This window comes from Bombina bombina, chromosome 1, assembly GCF_027579735.1.
Source record: "Bombina bombina isolate aBomBom1 chromosome 1, aBomBom1.pri, whole genome shotgun sequence".
Taxonomy (NCBI): domain Eukaryota; kingdom Metazoa; phylum Chordata; class Amphibia; order Anura; family Bombinatoridae; genus Bombina; species Bombina bombina.
The window spans coordinates 457,010,233-457,033,962 of NC_069499.1; the positions used below are offsets into that span (position 1 = coordinate 457,010,233).

Consider the following 23,730-nt stretch of genomic DNA (forward strand, 5'->3'; position numbering starts at 1 on the left):
CTAAATGAGAAGTTTTAAAAGACCTATTCCATTTATTTGAAGGTGGAAATGCAGACAAAGCCTTCAGAATAGAATCAGAAACAAATTCTTTAAAAATTTACAGGTATTTTATGCACATTAGAAGTTGAAGGAACTGCAACTGGCAATGTACTATTACTGATGGACACATTATCTGCGTGTAAAAGTTTATCGAAACAACTATTACAAATGACATTCGGCGATATAATTTCTACAATTTTACAACAAATGCACTTAGCTTTGGTAGAACCGATGTCAGGCAGCAATGTTCCAGCAGAAGCTTCTGAGGCAGGATCAAGTAAGACATCTTGCAAAATGTAAGAGAAAAAACAACATATAAAGCAAAATTATCTATTTCCTTATATGACAGTTTCAGGAATGGGAAAAATGCAAATAGCATAGCCCTCTGATAGAGAAAAAATCAAGAGGCAAACATCAATGGGGTATTGAAATTATGAAAAAGTTTGGCGCCAAGTATGACGCACAAAAAATAACCGGAAATGACACACTTGTGTCACTAATGACACAACCATGTGAAAGGTCTCGGCGTCAAGTATGACGCCGGAAATGACGAACTTGCGTCATAGACGTACTTTTTCGCGCAAAAAAAAATTACGCAATAAAGTTTAGCATTTGTCGCACCCGCGGGCCTAATACCACCCGCAATTTGTAAGAAGTAGTCAATTGAAAAAAAGACTAAACCCCAGGTAAGAAATAAATTTCATTTTAAAAGATATTTATATTCTCCAAATATGAAACTGACAGTCTGCAGAAGGAAATACATGAACCTGACTCATGGCAAATATAAGTACAATACATATATTTAGAACTTTATATAAATGCATAAAGTGCCAAACCATAGCTGAGGTGTCTTAAGTAATAAAAAACATACTTACCAAAAGACACCCATCCACATATAGCAGATAGCCAAACCAGTACTAAAACAGTTATTAGTAGAGGTAATGGTAAATTCAGAGTATATTGTCGATCTGAAAAGGGAGGTAGGAGATGAATCTCTATGACTGATAACAGAGAACTTATGAAAAAAATCCCCATTAGGGAAATCATCGTATTCAATAAGTGATACTCCCTTCACGTCCCTCTGACATTCGCTGTACTCTGAGAGGAATCGGGTTTCAACAATGCTGAGAAGCGCATATCAACGTAGAAATCTTAGCACAAACTTACTTCACCACCTCCATAGGAGGCAAAGTTTGTAAAACTGAATTGTGGGTGTGGTGAGGGGTGTATTTATAGGCATTTTGAGGTTTGGGAAACTTTGCCCCTCCTGGTAGGATTGTATATCCCATATGTCACTAGCTCATGGACTCTTGCCTATTACATGAAAGAAATAATATTGTAACACTCTTGTAGCATGTTTTGTACATTCAATTAATGACGTGTATGTTCATTTGATCTGAATAAAGCTCTTTTTTAAAATAAAATAAAAATAAAAAATAACTCACAAAAGTCTAGACAGTACTTAATCAGGTCAAGTAGACAACCAAAATTCCACGCAAACCAACATTGACACCAATATACTAGTGAAGCAAATTACTGATCTGTTCTTGCCTCAATTTGATGCTTTAAAATATGAACTATCCCAGCTATCCAGTGAATGTAAACAATATACAAATAGAGTCACTGAGTTAGAAAAGAGGACCTCAAATTTAGAGGATACACAAAATACACAGCAAGACATTATAAAATCACAAAATGAATCCATACAACTCTTACAAACTCGAGTTAGAAGACAGGTCACGTAGAAGTAATTTAAGGGTTATAGGGATCTCAGAAAACTCAGAATTTGCAGATTTGAAAGAATTTGCGTTAGTAAACTTACCGAGAGCACTTGGTATCTCAGAGCAATATATACCAATCCCTATACAGAGAGCCCATAGACTTGGCAATATATACTCTAAAAATAATTTGTCGCCTGTAAAAAGACCAATTATTATCAAATTCCTAAACTACCAGGATAAACTCAGAGTCCTTACTCATTATCGTAAGCATACTCTTTTTTAAATAAATCTAGAGCGTGTCCTGATATTTCAGGATTTTTCCGTAGGAACCTCAGCTAAGAGACGAGAACTAGCTCCATTCTGTACTCAACTTATCAAGATGGGTATTCGAGCCTCTCTTTTATATCCTGCTAAAATAAGGATTCTATATGAATCTCAGACTTTAATGCTGCATAATGTGGATGATTTGAATAAAAATGTAGATAAAGTTAGTTTTAATGGTGCTACTGTCTTACTATAATCCTGAAATTTATAAGGATAGGTCAAGGCTCAGGCCATATCTTTTCAATTTCCTTTTTTTTTTTAAGGCTCTAGGATGAAAGATTCAATAAATTTTGCTTCATAGAATGTGTGTGTGTGTGTGTGTGTGTGTGGGGGGGGGTTCCTCTCCAATAAAAAGGGAAAAATTGTATTTATCCAGGAAACACATTTAGCCAATCTTGAAATAAATAAACTAAAAATTGTCTGGATCGGTGAGATAATTGCCTCTGAAGCCATAAATAGGAAAAGGGAAGTGGCCCTTATTTTTAATAAAAACTTAGAGTACTCTATCATATCACAAGATATTGATCAAGAAGGGCAATATGTAATCTTAGAAATATCATGATACACGTCTTACGCTTTTTAATATATACACGCCAAATGATTTTCAGCCTGCTTTTTGGGCAGGACTATATGCCAAACTTATTAATAGGGCTGACTCTAAGCTAATCTTGGCGAGAGATTTCAATGCAGTATTTAATCCAATGCTAGACCGATTTAAAACTAAAAACTCTCATAGATATACACAGAATCTAAATTTCTAACTAAATTCTCCAAAAGCTTAAAAGTTGTCTGGAGACTACAAAATCCAGGCGACAGATCCTTTACTTGTGAATCAAAATGTATCAATCCCTCTCCAGAATAGACATGTTTTTGATTTGCAAACTTCTCCTAGGAATGGGAAATGAATAATATTCTAATTTCTGATTATGCCCTTATAACACTCTCTATTTCACTGAATCTTTGTAAAAAAAAAAAAATTGGAAAAAAAATTCCCCTCCTTAATTTTAAAAACTATAATAAAGAATACATTCCTAAACCAGAGACTTTTTGGGAATCGGCAAAGGCCTATGTAAGAGGCCTAATTAAGGCTTACATATAAAAAGAAAAAAATGCTAGGGATAAGAGAAATACAATTAGCTAATCAACTCAAGAATAGATATGCAGAATACATTGCAAGCACTGATAAAAAAAACACTGGTTAAGCTAAATAAAAGCAAAGGAGGAAAGAGAAATGTTTTTAAATCAGCAATTTCTCCAATCTAGACATGGTGCAAAATCCTTTTAATTTCTAGCTAATATTGCAAAATCCAGAAAAAAAAACTACATCAGTGCAATAAAAGTACAGGGTAAAAAAGATACCTCTCCCTCAGATATTATGAATAAATGCCATGAATATTTTCAAAAAGTTTATTCAGTAGACCCAATTGATATTCAATCTAGGGAAAATTTCTGGCAAAAAATTACACTACCAAAAATTTCTATAGAACAACGCTATTTGATTAATGAATAAATATCCCCAAAGGAAATTACCCAAGCTATTCATAGATTAGCTAATGGCAGAGTTCCGGGTCCGGACCAGATTCCGGCAGAATTCTACAAAATATTGGAGATAGAAATTTGCTCTTCCCTTGTGAATCTTTATAATTACTTTTTGTCTGATTTTAAAACTTCCAATTAATTCTCTTCCTCAAATGTAGTATTAATATTAAAAAAAGATAAAAACCCTGAAGCATTAGATTCTTACCGACCAATATCTCTCCTTAACACTGATTATAAGATACTAGCAAATATCTTTGCAAATAGATTAAAAACAATGCTTGGAGATATCATTCATCCTGACCAATCTGTTTTTATGTAAGGGAGGATGGCCACAAAAAATATTAGAACAGCTATGCTACTAATCGAACATTTTTATTCTCAATCAAAACAGACTTCTAAACTAAGTAAAGACCTTGCCTTTTTCGCAAAAGATGCTGAAAAGGCCTTTGATTCCATTGCATGGGATCATTTATTCAATGCCCTTAATAAGTTTGGATTCTCAGGCCAATTCAATAAGTTTATTAAAACAATGTATACAGATCCCATCTCTTTTTTGAGTATCAACGGAAACCTATCCCCTAGAATAACTTTACAGAAAGGAACAAGGCAGGGATGCCCCCTGTCCCCTCTGCTATTTAATTTAGCGCTTGAACTGTTAGCTGTGATGTGCAGAAAGGAATTGGAAGGGGTTAAAATTGGCAAAAGACAATTCATACTCTCTCTCTAAGCAGATGACATTCTCTTTTATATGACCAACACTAAGAAAAATATCCCAATCCTTCTTAACATAATCTCTGGATACAGTGCATTCTCTGGTTATAGAATAAACCTTCAAAATCAGAGATTTTGGTGAATTAATAAACAAAAAGATAGTTGTTCAAATAATACTTTTACTCACACTGAAAAAAATGAAATGCCTAGGGATTATTTTATCTAAAAACCCACATGAATGGTACCAAAGTAACTTTCGTTCTATCTGGCAGACATGTAATGTGTCTCTTAAGAACTGGGCTAAACTCCCATTGACACTCTCTGCCAAGATTTCTCTGATAAAAATGGTATTATTCCCTAAGATATTATTCCTGATACAAAATATACCGGTATTTGTACATAAGAAAGATATCCAAGCCTTTTACTCCCAATGTTCTAAGTTTCTCTGGGGAAAACACAAATCTAGTATTTCAATAGCCAATCTTTCACATCCTAAAAATAATGGAGGTCTAGCATTTCCCAATGTCAGATCTTATAATTTGGCTTGCCTAGCAAAGATTGCTTTGGGCTGGCTCTCGGAGTCATTGCTAACCAGTTGTTTATCCACAGGCATTCATGGTGCCCTCAATAAATATCTTCTCCCCAACACATTTTGCACTCATGCAGCCCCATATCATCACACTCCAACCTCTGTGCTTCACTGCTTGGACTATACATTCAAAAATAATTTTCACTTCAAACATGCTGGACCCCATCTGAGCCAAACAAATGTATCTCAGTCTCATCTGACCAAAGGATATGCTGCCAATATTCATCATGCTTTTTTCATGCTGTTTAGCAAAGTTTAATTTTGCAGTTTTGTGCCGAAGAGCAAGCAAGGATGCCGCCCATAAAGGATAACTCCTGAGCCAAGTCTGAAGCACCTGCCCATCTGTTTTTTAGAGCTAGATTGTGCAATATCTTAATTTTACTGCTTCTGTTTGGGCATTTTAAGATGGACATTTGTTAAAATATCTTTTTTAATCATGTCAATGTAGCTTAGGTAAACAGTTCAAGGAAAAGTTCTCCTGAGTGCTAAAAATGGGCAGTACAATGCACACTGAAGAGAAACCAAATTATTTTCACCCAAAGCAAGATTTACCTTTCTCTTTAAAATAGCAACAATGTTCTATTGGATTCAAGTCTGGTGACATACTTGGCCAGGTCATAGTTTTCACTTTTGTCTTCTTTAGAAACTATTTCATGATTTTGGCAGTGTGCTTTGGATCACTATCATGCTGGAATATTTATCTTCTGCCAAACTTCTGGAGACTTGTCAGCCAATGTTTTTGTATATCCACAGGCATTTATGGTGCCGTCAATAAATATAATCTCCCCAACACATTTTGCACTCATGCAACCCTATATCATCACACTCTCACCTCCATGCTTCACTGTTGGGACTATGATGATGACACCATCAGTAGACCAGTATATCAAGCACCACAGTTTGTATATAACCTACAATTATATATGGTGCAGGGAATAGTTAGGTGTGAGGATACTTTACTTAATTTGGAGTTGGTGACTTACACAAGGTCTACTACACTTCATTATCCAGCAGGACAATGATCTTAAAGACACATTGAAACTGTGCCAGGCATAATGGAAATGCAAAAGAGAGCATGGATTTCACACCATAATCACCAGTCCTCAACTCTACTGAACATCTCTGGGAACATTTGAAAAGGGAAAAAAACAAACATACTGTAAAATCTCTAGACACTGTCTGGGATGCTCTAAAGTCATCCTGAAATAATAATATTGTGGGATGTAAAATTTTGTACAACCCTGAAGAACCAACGCCACATAGAGTTAAAGAAATCATTAGGACAAATGGTGGTCATAACAGACATTGAGGATCTTTTATTTTCAGTATCTACTAACACTGGTGCTTTTTTGTAACTTTTTTTTTAGCAGAAATTATGTATTTTTGTTTGGGAAATATTGTGCTAAATTAAGTCATTTTTTTTAGAACAAAGCACAAAAGAAATATGCTGAGGAACAATGGTAGTACTCTCTGCCAGGCCACATGAGAAAAAAAATGGCCATGAATATAAGAAAAGAAAGGAGACTTAAATCCAGCCAACAAATATTTTATAATTTAACACAGTTTTACTCTTGTTTGTTGAAGGCTAAAATGTTGGGATTCCAATTGGCTGTTAGCAGCACTAACCGAATGGGAGGGTGGACAGACTATTGTATCAACAATAAACTGTACTGAGGCACTAAAACCTTTTTGGCCTGTACATAAAAATACAAATGTTTCAGGTTGTAACAGATTTACAACCAATGTTCTCTTTTCTAAATAAATAGAAATAGAACTGGAAGCAACAGAAAGAGAAGAGGTACAGAGGTGAAAGGTAAGAGCAAGAGGAAATTTAGGAGTACTCAAAATGGTAGGTGTATATATGCAGACCTTTACTAGAATATGATAGCACTGGATTCTAAAAGGAAAGAGAAGGAATTAATTAATTGACTAGCATGATAAAGTAGAAATCATTTTAGCTGATGTCATTTGACAATGCAAATGTCAAGGTCAGCTTTAATCACAAATGTTATGTGAGCAAGGAAAGTAAATGTTATGCACATTAATTTTACAAGAACACATAAGATAAGCCCTTTAAAGATACTGACGGATGGTTTCAGATAAACCAGTGACATGCAAGACTAAGAAATAAACTTCCAGGATAGCATTTAATTTGCCAAACATTGTTTTCATCAAAGAGACAGGTGCATTCATTTATATAACAGTTCTATTATAGGTTACTTTCATCAAACTACAACAAAATATACCAGATAGCTTTTTAAGCAAAGAACAAAGCTAAATAGTAGTATTATTTTTAATGGATATAAAATTATTCAGCAGATCTGTAGATATTTCACGCAAAAATGTTGAACGTATTATAAAGCTTAAGTAATAATTTTCGCCTTAAATGGAAAATTTCACAATAAAATACATGAGCACCAACATCTTCCAATCAGCAATGACTTTACCTTTTCAAATCTTCAAATATGTGGGTTTTGATTAGTAATATCTAGTTGCCTAATGTTAAATACTCCGCTTTTTAAAAAAATAATAATAATCTAACATTGTGTTAACTTCAATGATCACTTTAATAGTTTTCCTATATAGGGCTAGGTTACAAATGGCGTGCAAACTTTTGCGCGCAAGGGAAAAGGGGTTTATTGTGGGTGTTTGCGTGTGACGGAAGTAGCGCGAGTATTACAAGTTGAAATTAAACGCGTTTGCTCGAGTGCAATTGAGTTTAATTTTTTTTTAAATTGCAATTAAAAGATATAAGGGCTCAAAGATTTGAGGTCTCAGGTGTTAGAAAACAAAAAAGGCTTCAAAGGGCTTTAATATCTCTATATACATATAAATGTCTAAAGTTATATATATATATATATATATATATATATATATATATATATATATATGTGTGTGTGTGTGTACATATGTGTTTAGTTATGTATATATGTATTTACAGACATATATACACATATAAACACGTAAATACATATGTATACTAGGGGTGTGCATCTTAACTGGTCTCACGATTCGATTTGATTACGATTATCCTGTCAACGATTGATTCCGCGATGCATCACGATTACTGCCCATGATTTTCATGAACTTGTTCTATTCTATATTTTATATATATATACAAATACACACAATATTACTCCATACTGTATATGTTCATACTTATGAATATAAACATCAATACATTTATGTATATATGTTCCATAAGTCTATTAGCAAGAAGTTGAGTAAGAAGTTATACATTCGTTATATAACTTTTATACTAAAAAGATAAAGTAGAGTGATATTGTCTAGGTGTATGTATATATTAACTATATACAATATATATATATATATGTGAGTGTGTTTGTATATTATATATATATTTGTGTGTGCATATATATATGTGTGTGTGTGTGAGTATATAGGTGTATATATAGGTGATATATAATCTTTGATATTGGGTTACTTTAGAAAAGTTTACTGACAGTTGAAATAACAAATATATTTTCTCTCTATAGTTTGATCTATCCATCTTTCTATTCACAATGTCCAGAACAATTTCCAGCTGTAAATACTAATACTAAATAGGTTCAAATATTGTAAACGTTTACAGTTCAGCTCCCCATTTCCCACAGTAATTATTCCCTTTTATTCCTCTTATGGACCCAGGATTAATATAGATTTAATGCTCACAATAAAGTTACTCTCTCTGGCTGCAGAAACTAGGTCTGATGCAAGTAAAGTTAAGTGCAGCACTGAATCCTCCTGTCACTGTACTGTAAATATAATTTAACCCACTGGCTGCCGGCTGCCAGATGAGCTTTTTACTGTCACTCATTTGAGAGATGTCACAATAATGACACAATGTAATCGGATGTAACTTTTAGGATTACTCTACAATACACATATTATGGACTTACCTTTACTGTTTGCCTATCTGCTTCTTCCGTTTCTACGGTCCTTTTGCCCCACAAGAAGAGGATGAGGGCAGCTATCCACAGCAGCCCAGTGAGAGCCAGTGCCAGTTTGCAAGCCATCCTTCTCATGGTTTGGGGCATCATTGGGGCATGGCGCCAGCCCAGCAGTGGGCAGAAGGTCCCGGTGCAGCATCAGCTTGTTCTGTGCTGCTGCGCATGGGGAGTCACTGCAGCGGGCACCTGAGGGCAAATGAGCCGCCTCTGTCACTTAACAGCCTGTGACCCCAGCGAAGGCACCGAACCTGTCCAGCACTATTAGCATCCAGCTGCAAAGCGAACGCTCAGTGTAGGAAGGTTTAGCGCCCCCTACTGTCTGCTGGAGCCCAGTGCACAGAACAGTCAGGGCTCGATCTACAGTGCGCACGGGGCACAGATGAGGACAACGGGAGCAGCTCTTCTGCGGGACAGGCGATCTGAATACAGCTGGGCTGGGGAGCTCCTATACTCAGTACTCACAGCAGGATGGATCTGCCCGGAAGCAGGCTGGGAGCACTGAGCTGGGCACTGCCCGGGTACACAGAGATTGGCACTGCCAGGTAGAATAAGCTGGGTACTGGTGGCTGAGAAAGTTCCCCTGTCATTCAGCACGAAAATACGGATCTGTTTGCGGGATATTCTGGTCAGTAGGGAGATGGCACTGATGGAGTTGTACAGCTGGTCTGGTTGTCCGGGGTCCTGTGTGATCAGCACTGAGCTTGCAGGATACACACACAGCCGGGGTGATCCACAGACAGATGTGTGTGATACTCAGCTGGCGGGGTCACGTGACTTTGCGCAATGACGTCACTGACCCCTGAATCGATTCAGTTCTGCACTGCATCGATGCAGCATTGTTAATGGCTGAATCGCGATGCATCACTGAATCGATTATTTTCAGCAGCCCTAATGTATACACAAATAGACATATATACAGTATAAGTGCATTGGAGCCCTTTGCAGTCAAGTAGCTGAAAACATAGCAAATCATATTTATGCAATATTCATATTTAATAAAGTGTTTAACTGTGTATCTACTGTAAATATTTGATATTCCAATGTTCTTCACATAAGGGAATATATTTCTTAATATTTCAAAATAAATATTCCTATATATATATCTGTATATATCTATACCTATATATAATTATTTATATGTATATATATATATGTAAGGTTGGTCTGATGAAGGGGTGAATACCCCGAAATGTCACTGGTTTATATGGAATAAAAACCTTTTTATTTCACCTGTATCAAGTCCAGTGAGTGCTTGTGTTATAACTTGGATATTTGAACTTTATATAGCACCCTGGCAGAATTGAAATTTACTGTTCGTGGGAGTGCACTTTTTTCAGTGGATTATATATATATATATATATATATATATATATATATATATATATATATATATATAGTGAAGATTGGAGTAGCCGTGTTAGTCCAGTAGATAGATGCTCAAAAAACAAAGTATTGCAGTATGCAGTGATACATTTTTTATTGGACTAACATAATATTTAAAAGACAAGCTTTTGAGAGTTTTCCTCTCTTCCTCAGGTCTAAAGCAATACTGATCATTCTGATATAGATTCACATCACATACAACAAATGGAAAGGAGAGAGGGGGGTCATAAAAGCAGAGAATGTGTCTGAAGGAGAAAATAGCTGAGAATAGCCAGAAAGAATAAATAAACAGAGGAGAGTAAATAGGCCAGATGAGAGGAAAAACAAAAAGGAAAAAGAAACCAATATAGGACAATAAGATGAGAGATTATAGAAAGTTATGGTAGTGTGTGAGAAAGCCAGAGTCTACATTAAGTCCTTCATTTCTGGTATTGAAATGTGTGATCATTTTCATCTCAAACGTCTTTCGTTCATGAGAGTCTTTGAAATTCCCTTTAAGAATTTTAATCCTGAGTTTAAGGATGGAGTGACCAGTCTGGGTGAAGTGATGACCAACAGGGGTACAATATTAATTTTCCTTGTGGTTTTTGATCGAGTGTCTGTGTAGATTCATTCTGAGATGCAGCTTTAGGCCAGTTTCTCCAATGTAGCAACCTCTGTCACACGCTGTACACTGTATCATGTACACCACATTTGCAGATGAGCACGAATAAGATCCTTTAATATTGTATGACGCGTTGTTGTGTCTGGCTGTGTTATTGTCACATATATGTTGACACAGTTTGCAGAGTGATTTGTTGCATCGTGCAGTGCCATTCTACACTACCATAACTTTCTATAATCTCTCATCTTATTGTCCTAAATTGGTTTATTTTTCCTTTTTGTTTTTCCTCTCATCTGGCCTATTTACTCTCCTCTGTTTATTTATTCTTTCTGGCTATTCTCAGCTATTTTCTCCTTCAGACACATTCTCTGCTTTTATGACCCCCCCCCCTCTCACCCCCCTCCCTCCCTTCCATTTGTTGTATGTGATGTGTATCTATATCAGAATGATCAGTATTGCTTTACACCTGAGGAAGAGAGGAAAACTCTCGAAAGCTTGTCTTTTAAATATTTTGTTAGTCCAATAAAAGAGGTATCACTGCATACTGCAATACTTTGTTTTTTGAGCACATATATATATATATATATATATATATATATATATATATATATATATATATATATATATATATATATATATATATATATATATTAACAAAAAAAATCAATATATATATATATATATATATATATATATAAATATTTATTTATGAATAAATAGAACATATTCTTCAATGTGAAGAACATTGGAATGGGAAATACTAATTTTTATGTCGGGTTAGCGCACTTGGTTAAACGCAATCTGGTCTTTTTGGGTGTTAGGTTTTTTTATCCACTTTTCACTCTCCATTGAAGCCTATGGGGGAATAGTTTTTTTCCTACTTTTCGCACTCCATTGAAGTCTGTTAAGTATGTTAACGTGGTTGCAATATTCTAACTTCGCTTTTTGTGCACGTTGGTTTAGCACGAAAACTTTTTACTTTCACATTCCGATATGTGTGGTACCCGACGCGTGCAAAAACCGAAGTTGATCACAGTTAACGCATAAGCGGGAGTGATAAATAGTGCTCCACTCGAAATCTAGCCCTTAGTTAGATAGTCCCTTATACCACACATGGTTCATATTGTGTTGGATGAGGATATATACTGTGATTGGAGTATTATTTTGATGCAGAGTGTTTGTTTCCCTGAATATTTGTTGCCGAAATCTAATTTTCATTTAACATTTACCCTCTGAAGAGCCAGCTAACCCGATCTTCTTCTTGCCAGAGCCGTGGCCGCGCTAACAGGAAGCTTAGCCGTTTAGCTCCCAGGACCTGCACTAAAGGAAAGAAGAGGATCAGGTTAGCGTGCTCTCCAGAGCACGTTCATTTTAAGTATTAAGCCTTTAAAATTTATTTAAAGGAAACTAATAAATACTGATGAATTTTGTCCGAATTTTTCATTTTCTTTAAATTTTGCTGGTGCATTCATTGGGATATTTGTTTGCACATCTCTAATATATATATATATATATATATATATATATATATATATATATATATATATATATATATATATATATGTATATATATGTATATATACAGTATATATTTTATATATATATATCAAAATAACAAGAGTATTGCATTGATATATATATAAATATTGTTAAAATTGTGTAAGAGAGAAATTGATCTTAAGCTGCATGAGGCCTATCTCTCTACTTGCTCCTCCAAAGGTAAAATAACTTCTTTTATTAGCAAAACTTTACAAACAAATGGAAAGCTTGCAGTACAAACATGTTGTGGTTGGCGCAGCACTGGCGGCTTACGTGTTTCGGCTAACAAGCCGTAATCATACTGCAAGCTTTCCATTTGTTTTTAAAGTTTTGCTAATAAAAGAAGTTTTTTTACATTTGGAGGAGAAAATCGCATTATTATCTTTTCTACCTTGATCCAGCAAGATTTGCACTCACTGCGGATGACCGCAGTACAACCCGGTCACTGAGCTCTACTCCTCCCCCAATGCATACGTCAACAGAAGCGTGCCAAGGAAGGAAGCAGACATAGGAGCTGATACAGACGAGAACGAGAGAGCAGACTGCCGTTTGCATACCGTAGAGAAACGGGTAAGCTCTTCGCCACAGCAAGAATCCAGGACATGAAGGAGGCACAGGACATGACATACCCTAGAGAGTTCACTATTCAAGGGGCTACAGAAGTTGTTTATTGTAAAAGGGGAGTAGAGTGATAGGTGATTATGGGGCACACTAGGAGTCATTTATAGTGTGAACATGATACATAATTTAAGCTAGAGCACTCGTACCTTGACTGTTTTATATACTATCTCTCTACTTACCACAGCAAAAGTCAAATACCTTGAGGCTTTCGTATTAAAAATCTCCCCTCCATTGGAAGAAAAAATTTGCTTTTTTACGAAAAATGGTGTAAAATATTAAATGCTCATTAGATTTGATGCTCTTGCTGATTGAAGAATGGGGAGTATTGTTAGCAAAGGCAAGGGATTACATAAAATCCTTCAAAGAAACACAACTTGACATCCTTTAATCTGAAAATTGGACTGCAAAATTAAAACAACAATTGAAAGAATACAAAAGTAAACTGATTAACTTTAAGAGCAACAAACTAACATTGGTGAGTAATGATTATAAGGAATATAGACTACCCAGACAGTGACAGCCAAGACAATATCATAGCACTGAATACTATTAGCAAACATGAGCACAACGCAACATGAACAGGATATTTTAGGGGTGACCACAAGATTAGGATATGTAAGAAGAAACAGAGAAGAAGAAGAAGATGCGGGCATTACAGTAACACGTAAACCACCAATTCCATCAAAATAATAACCTGATATAGTGGTGAACATCAGTGGCAGAAGTTTTACGGAACATAGCCTTCTCAAAAAGGGTTCACTTTTTATACCAACATGTGATGATTTTGACACATTTATTGACCTATAAACATTTCAAAGATAGCTAAACTAAAAGATTATTTCAAGGACTCCACTATTGAAAAGAATATGTTTAAAACTAAAAGTAGGTTTGAGCCAGTTAATACTAATCCAAGCATTAAAACTTACATTAGACTGATGATGTTCTGTGTAATAAGCCTCAACACAGAGGATCTAATTTACCATAGAAGAACAGCTGGACTTAAGTGAGTTATCGCAAGACCCTTCTATTGTCATTCACAGTGTAGACATGAGCGGGTCTGTTGTCATCATGAATTTATTAAATAATGTTTGACTACAGAAATGAAATTGTCTTCCAGCTTAATGACAAGTATACTTACAAGACTTTGACCAATAACCCGACCACTAACTACAAATTAATGATTGATACAGTATTGGAATGGGGTCTCAGTGAGGGCTAAGTTGTGACACCTTTGATTATCTATAAGTAAGAGACATGACATCCTGACAACTATGGATTTGAACAGCCTATACACAGTAATTCCACACATGCAGGGTCTTGAGAGCATCAGAAAAGCCTTTGCTAGATATACCTATATTAGACCACCAAGTGAATTTTTGTTGAAGCTATTAGAGTTGCGCCTAACCATGAATTTCTTCATTTTTGAGAATCATTACTATTTACAGATAGCTGGTACCACGATGGGGTCCAATGTGGCCTGATCATACGCTAATCTATTTATGGAGGAGTATGAACTGAATGTAATAAAAGTCTTTGAATGTCCACAGATCAACTATCATAGAAACAAAGATTTTGACGGCAGATAAGAACCAACAAGCCTGCTTGATGTTTCCTAAAAGTATAACCTTATCTAGTTCGTAGGATAGCCTTATGTTATTACCACCTCTTGTGGAAGTTTATTCCATGAATCAATCACCCTTTCTATAAAAATGTGCTTCTGCAAATTACTGTTGAATCTACCCTTCAGCTAGCAATCATTAGTCCATGTTTTTATTTTTATGAAAAATACTCACAGCCTTTTCTTTACTAAACCCCTTAATATACTTGAAAGTTACTATCATATCACCTCTTGAACAGGCTAGATGTTGTTTTATGAGTGACTTGAAGTCAGATTATTTAAAGGTCTTTGAGCTGGCGAGATTATTTAAGAATGCTCGCCAGTACTTACAGTTCCCTGGTGGAATTAACTAAAGCCACTTTGTGCCCTAAACACAGGTTGTTTTGCTAAGGGGCATATACTGCATATTCAAATGCGAAAGAGATGCATACATTACACAAGAGCACAATGAAAATAGTAAATGAAAAATCTTACAAAACTATTCATTTTAACCATTCACACATAAATACGCAGGAGCAAATTGTATTGTTAAGGTGCTTCAAAAATCGTAAAAAAATTGTTCACCAAAAATCTTATTTTATCAAAAATGGAAAATTTGTATGTAAATTACACAGGAATAAATTGTATTAAATATGCATAGCCTAAATTGTAATTTAAGTACACTGGATGTGCAAAAACAAAATGTATGCTTACCTGATAAAGGGCTAGATTACAACTGGCGCAGTATTTAGTTTTTTGCGTAAGTCAAAACTCTGTTTGGATTTTTTATTGTTATGCTTGCGGTGTTGCGTTTGTATAACAAGTTCCAAATAAAACTTATTTTGCACTAGCGTTAACCCGAAAAAATAAACTTAATTTCTGTTTGCGTGTGCATGTATACCCCCATAGAGATCAATGGAGAAAAAAAGGGAAAAAAAACCCACCTGAGATTGCGCAAACTCCATCGCTTTTTCGTATTAGTAAATGTGAAATATTTACAGTAAATACATAGTTAAAATCTTTATTAAATATGAATATTGCATAAATTTGTTTTATCATGTTTTTATCTGTTTAATGGCAAAGGGATATAATGGACTTAAATATATGTGTACATATATATTAATGTTTTTATATGTGTATATATGACTGTTAATACATATATACACATATAAATACATTAATATATATGTACACATATATAGACATATATAAACATACAAATAAATCTTTAGCCATGTATATGTCTTCATATTAAAGCCATTTGCCTGCCTTTTTTTTTCTAAGACCCGAGATCTCATATCTTCAAGCCCTTATTTACTGTAATTTCTTTGTGCAATTTTATTTATCAGTCAGTGTTAATATGAGTGTTATTGTACTTTGTTATGTATTTTTTAAGTGTTTTGTTCAAGTGTTTAGTTTCAGAAAACAGTTACCACAGCTCTGAGATTGTGGAAAGGATTGAAGCGTAAAGGACGATTTAGCTGATTGTAATATCAGCGAAAAGAAAATTGCTTGCAAAAATACGATTACACTAGCACAAAACCGTTTGTGCCTCACTTGTAATCTAGCCCAAATTCTTTTCTTTCGGAATGATAATGGTCCCCAGTAATCCATAACATATTGGCTATATTCCTCACCACTAGGAGGAGGCCAAGAACCCATTCAACAGCTTTAAAACCCTTTTTACCTCCCATCTCTCTCTAGTTTTACGTATAGCCAAGTAGAGAATAGAAAAGAAAGGTAGGAAAGGCAAAGCAGGGTATATAGAGGTGTCATTAGAACTGTCACCCATTAACAGGTAAGCATACATTTTGTTTTCTTTTGTAAAATGATGATGGTCCACAGTCCTCCATAAAATATGGGATTTATACACAAGTCGATGGCCTATGTTATAGAGAGGGTGGAAAAATACTTTCACTGACAGTTCCTATATAGCCAAAAGCACGGCCTGAAAGACTTACAGCCAAAAACTGCTTGTGAAGAAGCAAAGACATCAAAACGATAACATTTTGAAAAAGTATGCAAGGAAGACCATGTGGCAGCTTTGAAAATATGTTCCAAAGTTGCATCATTCTTAAAGGCCCATAATGTTGCCACTGCTCTGGTAGAGTGAGCTGTAATACATTTAGTGGGCGAATTACCTGCCACCATGTAAGCCTTGTAAATCACTTGTTTAAGTCAAAAGTGCCAAAGCTACCTTAATAGCTTTTTGTACTTTATCATTCCCAGAGAAATATACAAACTAGAAGTTTTCTAAACTCTTCAATCGCTTTGAGATAGAACTTCAGAACTCTAACTGCATCCAGATTATGTAACAATCTTTCCTTAGAGTTAGCAGGGTCTGAGAGACTTCCTGCATTGCCTGTGGAATGGGGGTACCTCCTTAATGATTGATATAGGCTACCGCTGTGATATTGTTAGACTGGGAAAGAATACATTTATCCTTCAGACTCGCCAGAAACACCAGTTATGGCTGCTCCATAACCCTGTCCGCCTGCTCTGATGAGGCGGACAGAAATCGCCGGAAATCAACCCGATTGACTACGATCGGGTTGATTGACACCTCCCTGCTGGCGGCCGATTGGCCGCAAGTCAGCAGGGGGCGGCGATGCACCAGAAGCTCTTTGGAGTGTGCAGGTATGCATCATTGAGGTCTATTGTAGTCATGAATTGGCCCTGTTGTATCAAGGGCAATATTGTGCAAAAGGTTTCCATCTTGAAAGTGGGAACCCTGACAAACATGTTTAACGTCTTTAGGTCTAAAACAGGTCTGTAGGTCCCTTGCTTCTTTGGGACAATAAACAGATTGGAGTAAAACCCTTGAACCTGTTGAGGTACAGGTACTGGGATAATTACCCCCATATCCTCTAATTCCCGAACAGTATACGTCGCTGGTTATTACGGGGTTAATGTAATATTTAGTTGGTTAACTTATTGTGTCCTTGAAATAGCTATTTTCATACAAGTACAAACAATGACTCTTACAGAAATTCACGTTTGTATATTTATTTTTAGTATTGCAAATGTAAAGACATTAATCATGTTAATTGACAATGACTGTATGAGAGGACAAACAGCATATAACTAAACTATTCTGGGTTGGTAGACACACCCTTTTATAGTCTTGTAACATCCCTTTGATTCCTATAGCATTCACATGCTCAAAGGTGGCAGAATGAAAATCAGGTTAGCTACGTCAATCGAGACACAAGCGTACCAGTTGAATGTTTCATAAATTTTAATTTGGTCAATGTAAAGGCGGATTATCAGTAGTATGCTCAAATAACGAGAGCATCGTTTGCATTGCACTAATCTCGCCACCGCATATGTTACAGCAAACTGGCTTATATTTTACTATGTTGACGCATTGTTAACTTTGGCGTATCCATTTTGAGCTTAATTTGATGCAGAATAACAGCATATTCACAGTTGAAGCTTTGACAAATTGACCCCTATATACATAGCATAAAATCTATATATTTATATTAATGTAATTATGCTGTGCATTTTTGGATTTTTTTTCATGCAAAGGAACAAACACCAAGTTTAAAAATTTCTGAAAATTATGCTACAAAAAACAAACACTGGCAACCCCCAGGCGAATGTAGCTATCGCCTCTTTACAAAATAAGCTTCGCTCACAGTTACAAAACCTTTAATCATTGCAAATGTATATTTGCAATATAATGTGAACACCTTTATATTATTACTTTTTTACGGCAATCTTTATATAATCAGGCCCTTAGAGAGAGAATCTGGGAACACTTCTGTATTATTATAAAAAAAAAAAAAAGGTTATCAAGATAAGGCATTTTAGAGAGGTACATAAAAATAAGGTTAAAGATCTGAAATTTGGCGTATTTGTGGAGTGATTATAGGGGTGGGAATTTTGTTCATCTACTGCTGAAGAAAGAGGTAGAACTAATATATAGGATGAAAAATTTGATATTACCCCTTTGATATAGATTTTGATAAAGGCTTTAATGTAGTCCATATGTATGCCTTTTGCTTTCTGACCATATTGGTTGGCAAGTTTTTCTAGTGAACACAATGCTATATTACTATATTTGTTAAAATCACAATGCTGTGAAAAAGTTTTCAACAGAAAAGCACCCGAAAAGAATTTTTCATGTGTTAAGTAACTTTTTTCATAATAGGAACTGGGAGGTCTCCTGAAACTGACTAATACAATAGCCCATTCACACCTCTTAATGTAACAGTAAAGCTCTATTTAAGTAACCCCTTTGTTCAAGGAAAATACTATTTTGCATGTGTGACATTAACCTATACATGTTTTTAAATGTGATTATTTAATTGAGATTTTCATACAAACCTATTGTAATCCTTTTCCATTCAAACCACTGATAAACCATCTAAATGCATCTTTTATGCTTTCAGGATGGGCAGACTGCACACAATTTTTCGATCACTATATCGAAACTTTTCAACTTTGACAAGAATTTTTTTCCCAATCTTTAAATCGATTGTTTGTTTAAGCCTCCTTTCCTTTTTGGCGTGAACTGAAAACAGAATGGCGACAACGGGTTTCTATGCGAAAAGATTTTTAATATCTTCTTCTACTGGATTTTCAACATTCTTTACACGTAAATTGTGATCCCAGTGTCTTGCTACATTGTATCTACCTAGGAGACCTTTAAATGAAATTGCTTCTTCATGACCAGATTTTTTAGGACATGCACTGTAATTCCAAACTCGTTCACAAGAGTTAGTTTCAAAGTGCTTGTGCCTTAATATTAACATTATAAAAAATATTTTTTTTATTATTAAAGGGACATAAAACCCCCATTTTTCTGGTACAGATTAAGTATACAATTTTAACCAACTTTTCAGTTTACTTCTCTTATCAAACCTACTTCATTCTCTTGGTATCCTTTCATGAAGAAGCAGTTATGCACTACTGGGAGCTATCTGAGCACTTTACATGCACCAATGAAAACAGGCATATATCTGTAGCCACTAATCAGCAGCTAGCTGCCATTAGTGCATTGCTTGTCCTGAGCCTACCTAGGTATGTTTTTAAGGAGAGGATACCAAGGGAACAAAGCAAATCTGATAGAAGAAGTAAATTGGAAAATTGTTTAAAATGACTCCCCCTTTCTGAATCAAGAGAACCGTGGTTCATATTTCTTTAAAAATATAAAAAGTACAGAACCAAATTTAGATTTAGCATTTTGAAGAAAAAAGCATATAAAGGGAACTGACAGTTGTATGTCTGCACAAATAAACATTTGTTTAAATTAACAGACATTGTTTTGTATTGCATAATACATTAATAGAGTTTTAATGTAGTGTCCAGCAATTTAAAATATACAAACCTTGTTATCATCCATAACTGTGTTTAATGACTCGATCCACATTGGATCAATATCGCCATCAAGGACAATCCATTTGGGGCCTTCATGGGGAGTGATAAAGAGTTCCCTCATAATATAGGAAAATAATCCTTTGGAAGACATAAATCATGTTGTCATTATTATTATCCTTATTATTTTAAGTTTTATTAACAATATTGTTGTCACAGATAAAATTTGCTCATAATGCGTAGCACTGCACTGGGGGTACATGGACGCTACGGACTTACATAACAGAATATTGGAGTATGCTCTTAAAAATCTTCAAACTAGACAAAGTATTGTTGCTTGCAAAATATTTGTTTAACTATGGGCTATTAAAAGGAAAAAAGGCAATAAATAAAATCATATACCATCTTTCCATTCTCTTGTTGATGGATGCAGAAATCCAAACAGCTCATCAGTAGTTACAGCTTTCGGATTTATGTCATGCCAGATAGGCCTCAAATTCATATTGAAATATGTCCTGTATAAGGTCTTCAGAATCTGTAAATATATAAGTGGGAAAATGTATGTTTTTATCTCATAACAAATAAGTTACTTGTTTTATTCTTGAATGTTTGCTTGCACCTTAGAAATGTTTACTGTTCATTTTATTTTCCATTTTGAGTTTTCCTAAACTCAAACAAACTCAAATGTACATATTAATCAGTCCATTTATTAAAGTTTCAAAAAGTAAAAGTGAGCATATGTGAGACTGTCCACATCACTTCGAACCCTCCAAATGAGTCTCCTACACCAAAATGTATCAAAATTTGCACCAGACATATATTTGCGTTAAATCGGACATGATAGTTGGTGTAGACTGATAAATTAGTCAGACTAGACGCGGATAAGTGGATTTATTAAACAGCGTTATTGAATGTGTTATTTTTGCCCACGTGATAGCCAGAGACACATACTCGTGGGAAAGCTGTACCAGCATGCAGGCCGACATGTATAAAAGTGTGCGCAAGTACATTTCAAACCTCTGTAATATCTCACAGTCTGTTAGAGCTTCAAGAAGACCACAACTGGGTAAAAACAACCTTGGCACCAGTATGCACCGTCTTTGGCCTAGTTTCCATTGAGGTGGTAAATTTTGGAAACTGGTGGTAACATAAAAATTCTCCAAAGACTTTAATGGAGATAAATGTTTTTATTACCAATTTCCAAACTTTAAAACCTCAATGGAAACTAGGCCTTTGTTAGATAACCTGTAAACCAAGCCATTGTCTACGGGTCCTTCTAAGAAGAAGGGTTGCTGCAACTGTACTTCTATTCCCAAGCACATATACTGTAAAACTAATAATTTATTCCTATGTCCCAATTAATTACCTTCCAGACTGTCTATTGTTTTCTGTGGTTTTATAAGTGGTGTGCTATAGATGGCGCGGAATGTGATATATGTTATAAAAAAAAACTAACACTTATCTCTTGAGCGCTAACCCAACACCGATCTATTGCGCTAAGCTTGAAGGTAGTTATGCATATTTTATATTTCAATGTTCTTCACATAGAAGAAAATTTACTTTTTAAATATATATATATATATATATATATATATATATACTGTATATATATGTATATATATATATATATATATATAATTAATTTTTAAACATATATATATATATATATATATCTGCACTATAAGCAGTTAGTTAGTTAAATCCAGGGTGCTTCCAAAGTACATAATAGATGCATAAAAGTCTACAGAGAGCACTCACTGATAAGGTTCAAATTCTCTACTAATTTATTGGGGGGTAGTTATCAAGCCGTCTACTTTTCTTGCTTCGCCGGCCCAATACGCCCGCCTAAGCTCGCCTACCTTCGCCGCCACGGACCTGAAAAAATACGCCTAAGTTATCAAATAAAGCTGTAAAAAAGCCGCGGGGCGATGAGCAGCGGACTGTGACAGTTATCACTCATCTGATCTCGCTGCCCTTCGGCTTTTTCCCAGCTTTATTGCTAGCCTGTCACTAAGCACTCACACTAAACTGCACTGTTCTATCCCTATACCGGCGCCCCCGGAGCCTCCCGCAACTAAATAAAGTTACTAACCCCTAAACCGCCGCTCCTAGACCCTGCCGCAACTCTTATAAATGTATTAACCCCTAAACCGTCGCTCCTAGACCCTGCCGCAACTCTTATAAATGTATTAACCCCTAAACCGTCGCTCCTAGACCCTGCCGCAACTCTTATAAATGTATTAACCCCTAAACCGCCGCTCCCGGACACCGCTACCACCTACAGTATACCTAGTAACCCCTATCCTGCCCCCCCTATACCGTCGCCCTCTATAATAAAATAATTAACCCCTATCATGCTGATCCCGCACCTCTCCGCAACTAAATAAATAGTTTAACCCCTAAACCGCCGCTCCATGAACCCGCCGCAACCTATATTAAACCTATTAACCCCTATCCTGCCCCCCCTACACCGTCGCCACCTATAATAAATTTATTAACCCCTAATCTGCCCCCCCTACACCGTCGCCACCTATAATAAATTTATTAACCCCTATCCTGCCCCCCACTACGCCGCCGCCACTGTAATAAAATTATTAACCCCTAAACCTAAGTCTAACCCTAACCCTAACGCCCCCCTAACTTAAATATTAATTAAATAAATCTAAATAAATTAACTCTTATTAAGTAAATGAATCCTATTTAAAAATAAATACTTACCTTTAAAATAAACCCTAATATAGCTACAATATAAATAATAATTATATTCTAGCTATTTTAGGATTTATATTTATTTTACAGGTACCTTTCAATTTATTTTAACCATGTACAATAACTATTAAATAGTTATTAACTATTTAATAGCTTACCTAGCTAAAATAAAGAGAAATGTACCTGTGAAATAAATCATAACCTAAGTTACAATTACACCTAACACTACACTATACTTTAATAAATTATTTCTATTTAAAACTAAATACTTACCTGTAAAATAAACCCTAATATAGCTACAATATAATTAATAATTATATTATAGCTATCTTAGGATTTATATTTATTTTACAGGTAACTTTGTATTTATTTTAGCTAGTTAGAATAGTTATTAAATAGTTATTAACTATTTAATAACTACCTAGCTAAAAGAAATACAAAATTACCTGTAAAATAAATCCTAACTTAAGTTACAATTAAACCTAATACTACACTATCATTAAATTAACTAAATAAACTACCTACAAATAACTACAATTAAATACAATTACATAAACTAACTAAAGTACAAAAAATAAAAAAAGCTAAGTTACAAAAAATAAAAAAATAAGTTACAAACATGTTACAAATATTACAACAATTTTAAGCTACTTACACCTAATCTAAGCCCCCTAATAAAATAACAAACCCCCCCAAAATAAAAAAATGCCCTACCCTATTCTAAATTAAATAAATTTCAAAGCTCTTTTACCTTACCAGCCCTTAAAAGGGCCATTTGTGGGGGCATGCCCCAAAGAAAACAGCTCTTTTGCCTGTAAAAGAAAAATACAACCCCCCCCAACATTAAAACCCACCACCCACATACCCCTAATCTAACCCAAACCCCCCTTACAAAAACCTAACACTAATCCCCTGAAGATCATCCTACCTTGAGTCGTCTTCACTCAGCCGAGCCACCGATGGAACTGAAGAGGACATCCGGAGCGGAAGAAGTTAATCCTCCAAGCGGCGCTGAAGAAATCTTCCATCCGATGAAGTCATCATCCAGGCGGCGCTGAAGAAAAGTCTTCGATCTGTCCGAT

The 23,730-nt window shown here is 35.2% G+C and overlaps 1 protein-coding gene across 1 annotated transcript in view; it reads right to left on the reverse strand.

The window, feature by feature from the left end:
• Window positions 1–23,730, reverse strand: part of LOC128658546 (dynein axonemal heavy chain 11-like) — a 1,692,686-nt gene that overhangs the window by 791,076 nt on the left and 877,880 nt on the right. Inside the window, 2 exon segments of the mRNA XM_053712841.1 lie at window positions 19,953–20,082; window positions 20,311–20,474. Coding sequence (XP_053568816.1) covers window positions 19,953–20,082; window positions 20,311–20,474 — 294 coding nt within the window.